At 41.8% G+C, this 13566-nt stretch overlaps 2 protein-coding genes across 3 annotated transcripts in view; both read left to right on the top strand.

Moving 5' to 3' along the window:
- The window catches only part of TMEM30A (transmembrane protein 30A), a 36952-nt gene extending 33051 nt beyond the window's left edge, over nt 1-3901 (top strand). For both annotated transcript variants that reach the window (XM_008073921.2, XM_021706934.1), the window contains one exon: nt 1224-3901. In XM_008073921.2, the coding sequence (XP_008072112.1) occupies nt 1224-1417 (194 nt within the window). In that variant the 3' untranslated portion in view covers nt 1418-3901. The remainder of the gene's footprint in view (nt 1-1223) is intronic.
- An 8887-nt stretch (nt 3902-12788) lies between these two features.
- Nucleotides 12789-13566, top strand: part of LOC103276500 (cytochrome c oxidase subunit 7A2, mitochondrial) — a 5733-nt gene continuing 4955 nt past the window's right edge. The window contains exon 1 of the mRNA XM_008073920.1: nt 12789-12892. Coding sequence (XP_008072111.1) covers nt 12875-12892 — 18 coding nt within the window. The 5' untranslated portion in view covers nt 12789-12874. The remainder of the gene's footprint in view (nt 12893-13566) is intronic.

Raw genomic sequence — 13566 nt, 5'->3', positions numbered from 1 at the left:
CCAGAAGATCTGGTAGAGAGTAAGGGCAAATCCTGATCTGTGGCCGAGGGCGCAGTAGAGGGAAGTCTGCAGAGCCGGGGGAACTCAGTTGACAGACACTTTGTTGCCAGGAAGTCTGTGGCAGGGCCTGTCACTTGGGGGAACTGTTAGGAAGGATGCAGTAGATCTCACAGGTAGAGAAGACAGGGGTTTGAACCTGCAGAACATCAAGGGTTAGATGAAAACTGGGTATAAAGTGGGAACAAAATATTCAAATTAAGGCAGAGGTCCATTTTTTAGGGTTGGGATACCCAGAGAGAGTAGCATGGGTGATTTGATGCTGCATCTCCCAGGGTGTGGGTTTGGTTAGTTAGTTAGTTAGTTAGTTAGTTAGTTAGTTAGTTAGTTAGTTAGTTAGCGCTCACAGTCATTCCTTCCTCAGGTAGGGTTGACTTAAGTTAGCAGAACTGAACCTGTCTTTGGAGTCTTAGGCCCCATGTGTGGGAATGAAGAGCTGCAGAAGCTAGACAAACAGATGTGGCTTAACCCTTGATTCACAAGATGCTTTTGAAACAGTTGCAAACTTTTTGCCTAGGGACTTAGTTTTATTGTCTTTGTTACTCTGCCTTTTGCCAAAATCCTAGAACCGGTCCATATAGATGATTCGTCTGATACATTGGTGTCCTGTTTATGAAATCTCCCTAACAATCCACACTTCGCTTCCTCTCTGTTTTGGCTGTCAGCTCGGTGTGATAGCATAAAGAGATTTGCTCCAGATTAGCAACTTTTGTGTCATCTTTTTAGCCTTTTGCTCAGAGCCCTCTCAAAGTCTTATAACTATGCCCTTGCTGTAAGTCCTCTTTGAGCTTACAGAAGCTTCCATTTCCTCCTGGTCTGTCAACCTCCTCTTCTTTGTGGGCTTCATTGCTGTTCATTTGAAGTATGTGTTCACATTACATTCCTTTGGGGCCTTTTGTATAATGAGGGCAGAAGCACCTTAAAAACTAACCCTTAAATTTGGTGGTTTTACTAAAACATTTTGGCTTTTACTACTAACATTTAATTTGCTATATCAGTCTTTCAAGATAATGGTATTTTTTTGTGATTCAGAACGTATGAGTGAGGTGCTGTATGTCATACAATTATACAAATGAATTACAAGCGACTAAATGCCAACTTTAAAAATTGTATTTCAAACATCAAGTCACCAGAGATGGAAAAGTCTTCCTTTACCTGATCTTCAGATTACCCTGTACATTCTTTTGATGGACGAAAACGGATGATCCTGAGCACGATTTCATGGATGGGAGGAAAAAATCCATTTTTGGGAATTGCTTACATCGCTATTGGATCCATCTCTTTCCTTCTGGGAGTTGTACTGCTAGTCATTAATCATAAATATAGAAACAGTAGTAATACTGCTGACATTACCATTTAATTTTATATTCTGGAAACAGATCTACTGCATGTGCATCAAGGCCAGTCCTAGTCAACCTAGCTTTCAAATGCCGATATCTGGTTAGTATGTCATTTTGGAGTTGGCACATAACTTTTTTTTTTTAAAACAGCCTTTGTCCTTTGCTTCTTCCCTATGGGGGACTTATGAAAATATATGACGGGTATCAAAAAATTAGCTGTATGGATTAATATCAACACTGTAACTGCTGAAATGGCATTCTTATGTGTGCTTATTAGTGGGACAGGCCACCTGATGCATAGACCCTCTTTCACGTGACATGCTTAAATGTTTATACCGTGCTGTTGATGCGAATATTGACCTGTGATACTACATATGTGTGCCTATTGTGTGAAGAAAGGGATTGCAAGATGTATGAGTATAATGACTCGCTAACTTACCAAGATTCAGAGCCACGGAAAGATGAAGAAGACCAAATCTAAATAAAACACATCATTGTTTTCACATGTTGTGTGTAAAGGCTTAAAGTACCATCTTTGTTGATTTGGTTCATGTATTTACTTTGTCTAGTATAGTTCTTTGTCAAGCTTATCTTTGATTTCAAAGGACACACTTACCTTGTCTGTCATAGGGATTTAGTGTTCATGTCTGTAAAAGGTCCCAGGCAGGAGATTTTAAAATTCCTCTTTCCATTTGGTTGAATGCTGCAGTCAGCATTCCTGACTCACTTGGAACTTTTTTTACATGTGATCATTTCCCATGAAGTTTACACTTTATAAGGGAGGAAAGAATACAGGTGAGATGGGCAAACTGCTTCACCTTCTGCATTTACAGATGTAAATGTTCAAAGGAGACGGTTTTCATTCTTGTGGTATTTAACATTCAGAAAATTACTTCAGCATTGGAAATACCTCAAGCTGTTTTTATTTTGCAGGTAAGTGTTTTGACTTAAGTACTAATATTTTATCCCAGAAATTATTGAAAGCAGTGACCCTAATTTCCTCTGGATTTCAGTTTTTGCATATAGGTCAAATGATTATGTGTATGCACATTCCCTTTAGTTAAGGTACCAATTATTTTGGTTGGTTTTCCTAAGACATAATTTAAAAAGATGTTCTATAAATTTCCTAATTAAATTCTGGAGACTTTGGAGTATGTATATGATAAATTATAATATATATGGTTGAAGTTATTTTATTTTTTACTAACTGGAGTTATTTTAATATTTCTTATTGAATAAATGCTGTAATTTGTTTGCTATGGAACTTATTCTTAAAGTGAATGTAAACTTATTTTTCCACATGCATGAAAATGTATGTATTAATCAGAGGTGGCTTAAATGCATTAAAATTGCTTTTTTTAAAAACTATATTTAATTCATATGTTTGTGTAGAAGAATGCCTGTTTCTTCAGAGCTTGTAATGTTTTCCTTTAATTATATTTTAAATCAAAAGGTCTGGGTAATGTATCAATTTTGATTAACATATGCTTTTTTAAAATAACAAAAAACAATGTAATGGTTAACAGTAGAAATGTGCCACACTTCTTAAGTTTTGTATAACATAAAATTCGGTTAAAAGAACATGTAATTCATAATGACTTTTAGCTGATAAAAACATTACCCGCACGAAGTACTTGATGTATAGCTATTCTGAAATTTCTGAGTATGTAGGATATTCTTTGTGTAAAAATATTCTTTGTTTTGTCAGTCTTTCATAATGTTATTTGCTCTGAAAATTGTCTCTCTTGCATGAGGCAGTTTAATTTTCTGGGATACACCATTGGTGGAGGAGTTTTCTGCCAGACTTTCCAGATAGAACCTGCACTGTTTAAGGAGGACTGTCATCCTGCAACTCTTTTCTAACTGGGGGACGAGGGTGTTTCTTAAGAAATGCTCAAGAGCCCTTCCGGCACTTTCTCATCTGTGGAGAGGATGGAATCTCAAAATGTATTTGGAGTTTTGTCTGTTTTACAAATATATTGATGTCCCATGTTCCTCCCTGTTTTTTGCTGTTTGAGCTTTAAGGGCTTCTTGTTACTAAATATGAAGAGTGTAGAACATTCGAATGGTTTCTGTGAAGCACGGTGGGGGGGCATTACTTTTTCTTTCTTACAGGCTTTATATCCATCTTTTGGAAACATTGATGTCATATCAACCCTCAAAGAATTGTATTGCATTTTAAGACAGCTAGGTTAAGTAGAAGGCATTGAAGAAGGCATTAGTTTACAGGAAGTATTTTGAGGTATGAAAAGTTTGCCAATTGAAGAAATTATTCAGTAAGTAAAAGCTAAGACATTTCCTTGAAGTTATAAGGCAGTTTAAAAATAAATTGATAAAAATAACTGTGTACTACTACCTAATAGGGAATCATTCAGCTAAGAGGAGAGTCAAGTGATTGTTATTTGTTTATTGGCTAGTGACAGAGATTACTGGTAACCTTAATTATATTCAAAGATAACATTCTGTTAGTATGTTCTGTATTAATAAAAATGAAGAAAATTAATTTTGTTATGTTGAAGTGTCTCGCTAAAATAACAGTACCCCAGTGTTGTTGCTTATGTTTAGCTTAAATTCTGACCCAGGGTCAGAGTGCAGGTTCTGACTTCATGGCTAGATCTGTCAAGTGTCATTCATTGTTAAATGCATGAGCATATTTGTATTCAGGAATCGCTCTGGCAACAGGAACCATCTGTTCCTTTCAGGAAGTGGTCAGATTGTCATCTGAGTTAGAGACTGGCCGAGTTTGGTGTGCAGCCCAGGAGACGGTCAGTAACTAGAAATGATGAAGGTAGGGAGGGGGTACGTGGGACCAGCCTGGCTAGGGGAGGAGGTGCTGAGAGGTCAAGCTGGTGAAGCGGTTCAGCCTGCATCCTCTTGTGCTCCTGGAGACGCTGCCTTAGAATTCTTGTGTGGCATATCTTTGCTGGCTGAGCTGTGAAGTGCTGTTTTTTGTGGACATGGCTATTTTTTTGGGGGGGGTGGAGGGAGTAAGAAGGCGCTGCTTTTACCAGAATTCCAATGCCTGAGAGTTCAGATGACCTAGCAAAGCATTTAGCCCATGCATCATTCAGTAAACATAAAAATCACATTTCTCTGAATGTCATTGGAAGTTTCAAAATAAATATGTTGCCGAAAAACAAGTGACCTTATTTGCTTTCTCATATATGTAACATTTTCAAAGTAATATGTACACAATTTAAAAAAATCAAATAGTAAGTTCTAAAGATGATACAAAGCAATAGTCCCTGCCTGAACGCTTCTTAACTCCCCAGAAACAACCAGTTTGACCCTAAAAGTTGTTTCTTCTGTTATTTATCTCAGTATATCTAAATAATATGCCTGTTTGGTCGCTTAATTTAACAGTTTTACACTGTCTTCTTGATTAACATTACGATTTAGTTCTCTGACACATACTTTGCCTTCCACTGTGTAGCTAAATCATAATATTTAGTGAACACATTAGTTATTGTGTAATTATGACTATATAAATACTATATACTGTAGAGCAAGGCAGTGTACCGTGATTGATTTTCTTTTGCCTCATTTCATTTTTCTTGGAATTAATATTTGCTTCATTTTTAACACTTACATAACTTTCTATAAGCCTGTCTTTAAAAAATTCTTACAACTTCTCTGTCAGGTCTGCCACGTTCCCATCACTAGTTTTGAAGGGCTTTTGTGCCCAAATATCAGATAATGTTCCTATTTGAAAGCTCTGTGGTCCCGTTTTTACTAGAGAGGTCTGTTTGTAGTTGTCCTTCTGTGCCCGTCTGTACTGGCTGCTTTCTTGGCTTGCTACATGGCTGTCATTCCATGACCTCTGTCGGCCCACCCGTGATGGACCTCCTATTTTCTAGTTGGCTCTCTTGTTTGCTAGAGCACTTCCCAAAACACTCACAGCTTCCAAAGAAGTAGGATATGAAAGGTAAGTTTTCTGAGTTCTCACATGTCTAAAATGTCCTTATTCAACCCTCACATTTTAAGTTAAACAGAATTTTGCCTCAGAGTTTTGAAGGTATCACTCCACTCTCTTGCAGCTTCCATTGGTGCTCTTGATAAATTTGATCTTATCTCAGCTAGAGTTAGATCTCCTAGGTTGATACTTAGTTTTCCCTTTTTCTCTAGTTGTTTAGATGCAGTTGTCTCTGTTCTTTCTAGGAAAATTCTTCAATTGAATTTTTCAACATTGTCTTTCTTCTATTGAATTTGTAACATATATCTAAAAGTATTTTCATTTCTAAGACTTCTTTCTGTTCTGTTTCCAAAATATTCCACTTTTAATTCATAGATAGACTATCTTAGTTTTCTGAGGATATATATGTATGCGTACATATTATTACTTGTGTTTCCTACTATATTATCACCAATAATTTTTATTGCTATTTAAATTTTTTTCTCTTGTTCATTTAGACTCTCCTCATATTTATGGCTAGTCTTAGCAATACATGAGTAGACCCCAAAACACTGTTTGAAAGCTCTGTGTTGATTGGCAGTGCGTGACAAGTGATAGGTATCACCAGCATGTTTGCCATTCAGTGGGTTATTTGTTACCTTGTTTGTAATTAAAGAAACAAAACAAAACCTTAGACGGGTAATAGTTGTTAGCAGGCAAAGACAGGCCACATTTTGAGAACCACTGAGCTAGGGATGATTTGAAGGAACCAGTCCTTTGTCTAGGGCCCTTTTCTCTGGGATGTTCAGTTTCTTTGGGAAGAATTCTTGAGTCTTCTGCAGAAGAAGGACACCGGGGGGATTCTGTTTCTTACTGCTTTTAATGTTCTGGTTCTTCCCTGTCCACCTCACCTCTTGATTTTTACTTCACACATATTTCCCTTTATCCCTTTCTCCTCCTATTCCTTCCACCTAGTTATCCCATTAATTTCTCCAGATAAACATTCCCCGGGCTCCTACATGTGGGAGACAGTGGTGGAGGTGAGAGCTCATCTGTGTGTGGCTGAGAGGGCAGGGCAGAGGACGTGGGGGGTTGGCCATTCTGTTGAACATACTTCAGCTAGGCGTGTTCAGACTTATCTCGGCCTCAACTCCCTGCTGTACCTTTTACACTACAGCTGAACTGCTTGGGGGTTGTGGAATCGAGCAGCGTGCTTCTCACCTCCCCTGTAGTCCTGCGGGTCTCACCTGCTCTGTCCATCAGGTTCCATCTGATTTCTGTCTTCCAGGAGTTTGTTGAAATTGCTTGTCTGTTGCTGTCCTCTCTCTCTCCAGATTTGGGGCTCATCTATTTCTTTAAATTGTTTTTTAGATTATCACATGATAAACTACTTTTTTTCTGTGGTGTACAGTTCTGTGAGTTTTAACTCCCAAGATACAGAGAGACACCATCACCCCCTAAAAACTTCCTGTATAATCACCTCACTCATAACCCCTGGCAGCCGCTAATCTGTTTTCCACCCCATAGTTTTATCTTCTACAATGCTATAAATGGAATCATATCATATTTAACCTTTTGCAATTGACTTATTCAACATAATGCCTTTGAAATTTCATCTAAGATGGTGTTTTTCTATCAATAGTTAATTTCTCATACCTTTTTGATTTACTCTAGTGGGGGAGAGGAGAGATAAACTCTTGGGGCCGGTCCATTATTTTAAACCAGAAATACCTTGAAGAAAGTAGATCCTTCACCTTTTGGTGTTTTTGTAACATTTTAAATCTTAAAAGATAAACATGTATTAACAGGAACTTGTCTGCTGGTATATCACAGGTTTTTCTATCCAGGTTAATGTAGGAAAAGATTGAATTTACCATACGTCCCTTTCAAGCTTCATATGCTGCTTTGTTCTAAGCACCAGAATTGCAGACAGAATTGCTTTCCAAATATATGGTAGATTGCTATTGAACTACACCCCCCCTGAGGCTACCCTTGAAACTCAGTGACCTAAAATAATCGCTAGGGCATATTGTCTTTCACAATATAGCTCGTACAGCTATTTATATTTTACTGTCATCTTCGCTTCAGTCAGGCTCTTATCTCAAGATGGCACTGCACTCTGTTCACTGTCACCTGTGTCTGAAAGATGCAGTAGAAAGTGGGTTTGAGGACTAGACTGACATACTTACAAACTGCACCTTCCAGTTGCTTAATCTTCTGAGCCCTTTACTATTTCCTTGTTCATAAAATAAGTATTTCAGTACCCACTTGACAGATTGTGTTTGAGGAGTAAGAAAAGTGACAGACAACATTTAGTGCAGAGCAGGACAAAGAGAGTATGACAGTTCCCATTCCTTCCTGTCAGTTGAGAGAACTCGTTTGCTCTTTGATAGCATTTGCCTTTCCTCTCTATCCTTGGCCTCTGGCTTCTGTAAAGAGCTCTCCCGACTTCCTTCTTACTCGCCTGTGCCTCAGTCTCCTTATATGTTCCTTAGTGATGCTCCACATACAAAATGTTGGGAGTTGTGTGCGCTGACGTTCTGTGCCCTTTTCTTACACACACTCCTTGAACAATCCTGAGTTCCTTATTTCTACTACTGTCTTTACACTGGCTTCTCCATCTTTTCTTGTGCCTTGACATCTCTCCTGAGCTCTAGATTGTTCCCTGTTCATCTCTTGAAAAATGAACTTTATTACATTAATAAAGTCAATGCCAGGCACCACTCCACACAGGCCTGGAGTTAAAATGAGGCCCAAACAGAAATTATTCCACACTAGTCTGAGATTTCTTATCATTCTTGTTATGGTGAATGGTGTGACCATCTACCTTGACGTAAGCCAGAAACCCTAGCTCTCCTCTCCAGCTGCCCAGTCTAATAAATTACGGTGTTCTGCTGTGAAGGTACTTACTTTCAGCTGGCTCTCTCATCCATCTCCTTATCTACACATCTTTTAAAAAAAATTATATATATCTTTTATTTTAAAATTGTGGGGTACAGTCCATCAAAAGAGGACTGGATTAAAAAATGTACCTATACACAATGGAATATTACGCAGCCATAAAGAAGAACAAAATCATGAATTTTGCAGCAACCTGGATGGAATTAGAGAGTTTATAGTACACCTCTTTTTGCTGCAAATTTAGTTCAGGTTTTCCTTCTCTCTTGGATTACATGAGAGCCTTCTAACTGACTCTCTGACCCAGGTAACTCTTTTCTTACTAGTAGAGTGATCTTGAAGTACAGCTCTGATTTTAACCACTTGTTGCTTGAAGTAGCCCTAAGGCACCTTCAAGATACTTACATTCATGATGAAATCAGCCTTCTGCCAAACCCAACTATTTGCAGCTCTCCAAGGCATAATGCTCACCATCTTTGCCTCTGCATACACTCTAACTTCTGCCTATATGTTTCTTCTGTTGACTGCTTCTCAACCAATCTTCCCTCCCATAAGAATAGCTAACATTTATTGGTATTTCTTGGCCTGCACAGCCACCCATGCTATTATCTCTGTTTTAAATGAGGTATAAATAGATTATGTAACTTGCCTTCAGTTATCTGACTTCTAGGATTTCAACTTCAATTATATTTTTTCTTTTCATTCCATCTAGGCTTCTGTTCCCTAGAGGAATATCCAAATTCAGATTGCTAATCATGTTCTTGTCTTAAGTCTGGAATGACTTTTAATTTCTGCTCCATTTTAATTCGACCGGACCCTGCTAAAATTCTGTCAGACCCTGCTAAAATTCTGTCTTCAGAACCTTAGCCCGAGCCAGGCTCGGTGGCTCAGCCTGTAATCCCGTGCCTTTGGGAGGCTGAGGTGAGTGGATTGCCTGAGCCCGTGGGTTCGAGACCCGCCTGGGCAGCGAGACCTCATCTCTACAATAAATCAAAAAATCAGCCGGGCGTGGTAGCGCGCGCCTGTAATTCCGGCTACTCGGAATGCTGAGGCGGAAGGATCGCCGGAGCCCAGCAGGTCGAGGCTGCAGTGGCCGGGAGCGACCACTGCACTACAGTCTGGGCGACAGAGTGAGACACCAACTCAAAAAACCCCAAAAAACAAAAAAACCTTAGCTCACAACTTTCCTTGAATTTGTCACAGCAACTTTTGTTGTACCAGTTACCTGGGGAGTCACTTATGTCTGCATCAAATTTATTGTTCTGTGTGTATTACATTCCTAATTATAGTCTCCAGAAGTTCAGGGACCGAAAAGTATTTCCCTGAGTATACTGTGAAGTGTTACATTCATAGTAAAAATATTATTGTTCAACAGAGAGTGTCTCATGTTCATTTTTTTTTTGAGTTGAAGTCTCACTCTGTCGCCCAGGCTGGAGTACAGTGGCACGCTCACAGCCACTGCAGCCTCCACCTGCTGGGTTCAGGTGATCCTTCTGCCTCAGCCTTCCAAGTAGCTGGAACCACAGGTGTACGCCTCCATGCCCAACTTATCATGTTGATATGTTTTATGAAATTGTTATTCATACATAGGGTCTTTAGAGCCCGAGATAAAGATCATTGGTCCAACCTATTCACCTTAATTATGGAAAGACTGAGGCTTGAAATTAGATACATTATTTAGTAATAAATAATACAACAGCTAAGAGAGCAAATGCTTCCTGATTTCCAAAGATGATCCGTAGAACTGTGTGATAAAGAGAATATGGAAGCATACTGAAATTCTGTCTCTTATCTAACCAGTAATTTTTACACATTAAAATTCACATGAAGCTGTTCTACTGTTATTTCTGTGAAATTAGAAGTAGATTAAGCATGGGCTTAGAATTACCAGACAAACACACATCCAAGTCACACAAAACTATTCTGGCTTCCTTCTGTTTTTTGTGATATATGGATGCTATAGGCAGGATCAAAATCAGGGTTACCATCTTGTCTGTCAAAGGAACAAAAAAGATTGAGTAACTGCTTTGGTAACTTTACATCAGTAATTATTAAATATTTTCACTTAGTGCTTTTCACATCTCATGTCTATCTTATTGACAGGACTTAAGTTGGCCATTAATGACCTCATTTCCCACACATCTGTAACATACTGCCAGTTCTGTTACACTGTTACAGAACCCTCTGGAGGAAGTATTTTTCGAAAGAGGCATTTTCTAATTTTTTTAATATTAGAAAAGAACTCGGATGAAGGAACCCCAAGTGGATGTTTTAGAAAGTTTCCTATTTTGAAAATAACTTTTTATGGTTCAGAGGATGAATGAGAAAGCTGGTAACAAATTCCAAGTGCGCCTGGGAAGACCCAATAAAGATTGATAAGCATGCAGGCAAATTTCAGCCATATTTTTACGTCAGGACAAACACAATATACAGAATAGGACCAAGGAGACAGTGAACGAGAAGCCCTGGGACTAAAAAATATTTGGGAGGAGTATGAATATTAGGAAAGATTTTTTGAATTGTTATACTCAATAAAATAAGTTCATTCTTTTGTGCGGCTTGCAGGTCACTCATTTAACCTATGTTTATTGAGCATTTTCCACGTGTCAGTTACTATTCTAGGTGCCAGGGATATACAAGTGAACAAAAGTTTGGAGCAGAGGCTTATTGTCTAACTACGTTCTTAAAAGGTGTGGAAGATCTAGAAGAGAGGAAATAGAGAAATGGGTTAAAGAGACTTTTGTCATAATCTGAGCCAGGGATGACGATGGTTTGGCCTGGAGAAGTGTTGGGAATAATGAGAAGTGGCCCGACTCTGCTAGCATTTGAAGGTGGCAGCCGGCAAATTTTGAAAATAAATTGGCTGCAGGGTAGAAAGAAAACAAAGCTTAGGACTTGAAATGAGGAAAATTGCAGAGAGAAGGTTTGGGGACAGGGATGGAAAGTAGCATTGGGTTTTGTGTGTTAGAGATGCTCATTAGACAGGGAAGGCCAGGCTTCAGGTGGGTGAGAGCTGTCAGCAAGTGATTGGCATTTCACTTGTCAGATGAGAACATAAAAGGGATGAAAAAAAGGTGAGATACTCTGAAATGGAGACGTTGAAAGGATAAGAATCCCGGAGAGGAAATGAATAGCAGCAGCTAACATAGAACTTCCAGAAGAGTACTGGGCGGAAGCACTTTAAGACCGTGTTTCAAACTGTCCGTCGTATCACACATTATTGCATTTATGGTTTATCTCTACACTAAAATATTGGGAGGGGAGTGATCAACCATGTCGCTAGATGGAGAAAGTGAAAACAGCTTGACAGTTTATTTAGCAACGTGGAGGCTATTGGTGATTCTAGCAAAGCCAGTCAAAACCCGCCCAGAACAGAATAATAATAAAAAAAAAAGTGGGAGAGAGAAAGGCGCAGACAACAATAAAGAAGTGTGGATGTGTCTTATTTTGAAGGAGGAGAGAAACGGGATGGTAGCTGAAATTAAAGGCGGTATGTATTTTTTTAATTTGGGGATGTGTTCATTGACGATCCAGTAAACAGCAAAAACTGTATGGAGCTAAGTCAAATGCACACCGAGATCTACATCTGTTTTAGGATCTATTAAACGTGAATCCTTGTTGGTTTTTTTTTTTTCTGGACAGTCATAAGCCTCCTAGATCTGTCGCCCAATAGATGTATCATTAATTCATGTGTGGGTTAATTAGGAATACCTGCTTTAAGCAGTGCTGGGAGATGGGTAAGAAACAGAGCACATACAAACTTTAACAAATTAAAAATGATAGACAATCTACTTTAAAAAAAAAAAAAAAAAGGCCCCCACGCTCCAGCTCCTGGCACGTGATACCCAACCTAAGAAGTCATGAATCGCGGTGTTTACAAACCTTGGTGAAAAAGAAAGAATCTGAGCTGGGACTTGTCATTCGGGGTCGGGGGGGCGGGGAGGTGGTGGTGGTGAACAACAGAGCGTGAAGAAGAAAACCCCAAGGATCCCAAGGAATACTTTGTCCACACATCGCACCTTGGTTGAGCCCATGCATGCATCGTCGGTTCCTGATGGAAATGGCCATGGAGTCACTTGCAAGAGCGTGCAGAAAGATGATCGCTGTCGCTGGGGCAGTTTGTGTCTGTGCACCCCGGAGGACGCACAAGGGGGTGCCGTGGGGATCGCCACCCAAGGCCGATGCGAGGTGCACCGCCGCCTCTGTGCCACCCAAGCGGTGCCCTTGCCTGCGGCGACAGGGACCCCAGGGACCCTTCGTCCCCCTTTTAGGCTTCGACAGACTCGAGCCGAGGCGCTCTGGCCACTTCGAGCGCCCAACTTTCCCTGGTCGCACCCCGATCTCATCCAGGCGAGCAGTGAGACGCATGACTCTCCGTCCCGGGGTCTCGGGAATCGCTCGCTTTCCCCCAGCCTCCGTGCCAGGTCGGCAGTCCCGGCGGCCGCCGGAAGGGGGCGGAAGGAGGTCGGGAGGGGGACAAAGACGGCGGGCCGGCTAGAGCGGCAGGGCCGCGCGGCCCCCTCGCTTCCGCTCTCTATGGTCAGGGTAGCCGGCCTCTCCTCCTCCCGGAAGTAGCCGGCTTCCGGACGGTTAGGCGCTTCCGATTCCGGTGGTGGCGATTTTTTTTTTTTTTTTTTCCTCGCGGGAGGTCTCGTCGGCGCGGCAGGAGGCGGTTCAGCGAGTCAAGATGCTGCGGGGTCTGCCGGTGAGGCGCTTCTCGGCCCCCGTTCTTGATGGGGGGCTGGGGGACGGAGGTCGGGGGCGTGTGGACGGCAATCACCCGAGGTGGCTTCGGTCGTGTCCTTCCCCTTGACCTTCCCTTCGCGTTCTCGCCCCGGGGCCGTTGCCGGCTGTGCGCGTGGGGTGGAGCGACTGCAAGGTGACCGGGGACTGGGGCCCCCGGCGTCTTGCGTACCCCGCGGGGTCGTCGAGGAGCTCGGGGGCCCTGCCGGGGCTCCCGCCGAGGACCCGGTTCCCCCGTGCCTGGAGGGGTCGGGGTCCCCGCTCGGCGAGCTCGGACGGCCTTCCCCTGCGCTTTCGGACCGGGCCTTCGCCTGCGTGGGCTGGCCCTTCAGGAACCGGGCGACCCGGGTTGCCCTTCACCCTCCGCCGACCGAGCCCGCGAAATGCTTCCCCACCTCTGCCGAAGAGAAGAGGAACACGGGACTGATTATTATTGTTATTATTGTTTGGAGTCGGAGTCTCACTCTGCTGCACGCTCCCGGCCGGCCGCCGCAGCCTCGACTTGCTGGGTTCAGGCGATCCTTCCGCTGGAACTGCGGGCATTTTGTGGTGTCTTGTAGAGATGAGGGCTCGCCAGGTTGCCGGGGCTGGTCTCGAACCCCTGGGCTCGGGCCATCCTCTCGCCTCGGCCTCCCA

Source organism: Carlito syrichta, unplaced genomic scaffold (genome assembly GCF_000164805.1).
Source record: "Carlito syrichta isolate Samal-C Ts95f unplaced genomic scaffold, Tarsius_syrichta-2.0.1 Scaffold316211, whole genome shotgun sequence".
Taxonomy (NCBI): Eukaryota; Metazoa; Chordata; class Mammalia; order Primates; family Tarsiidae; genus Carlito; species Carlito syrichta.
Note: the sequence above shows the minus strand (reverse complement) of the source record. Positions and strands in the feature narration are given on the sequence as shown.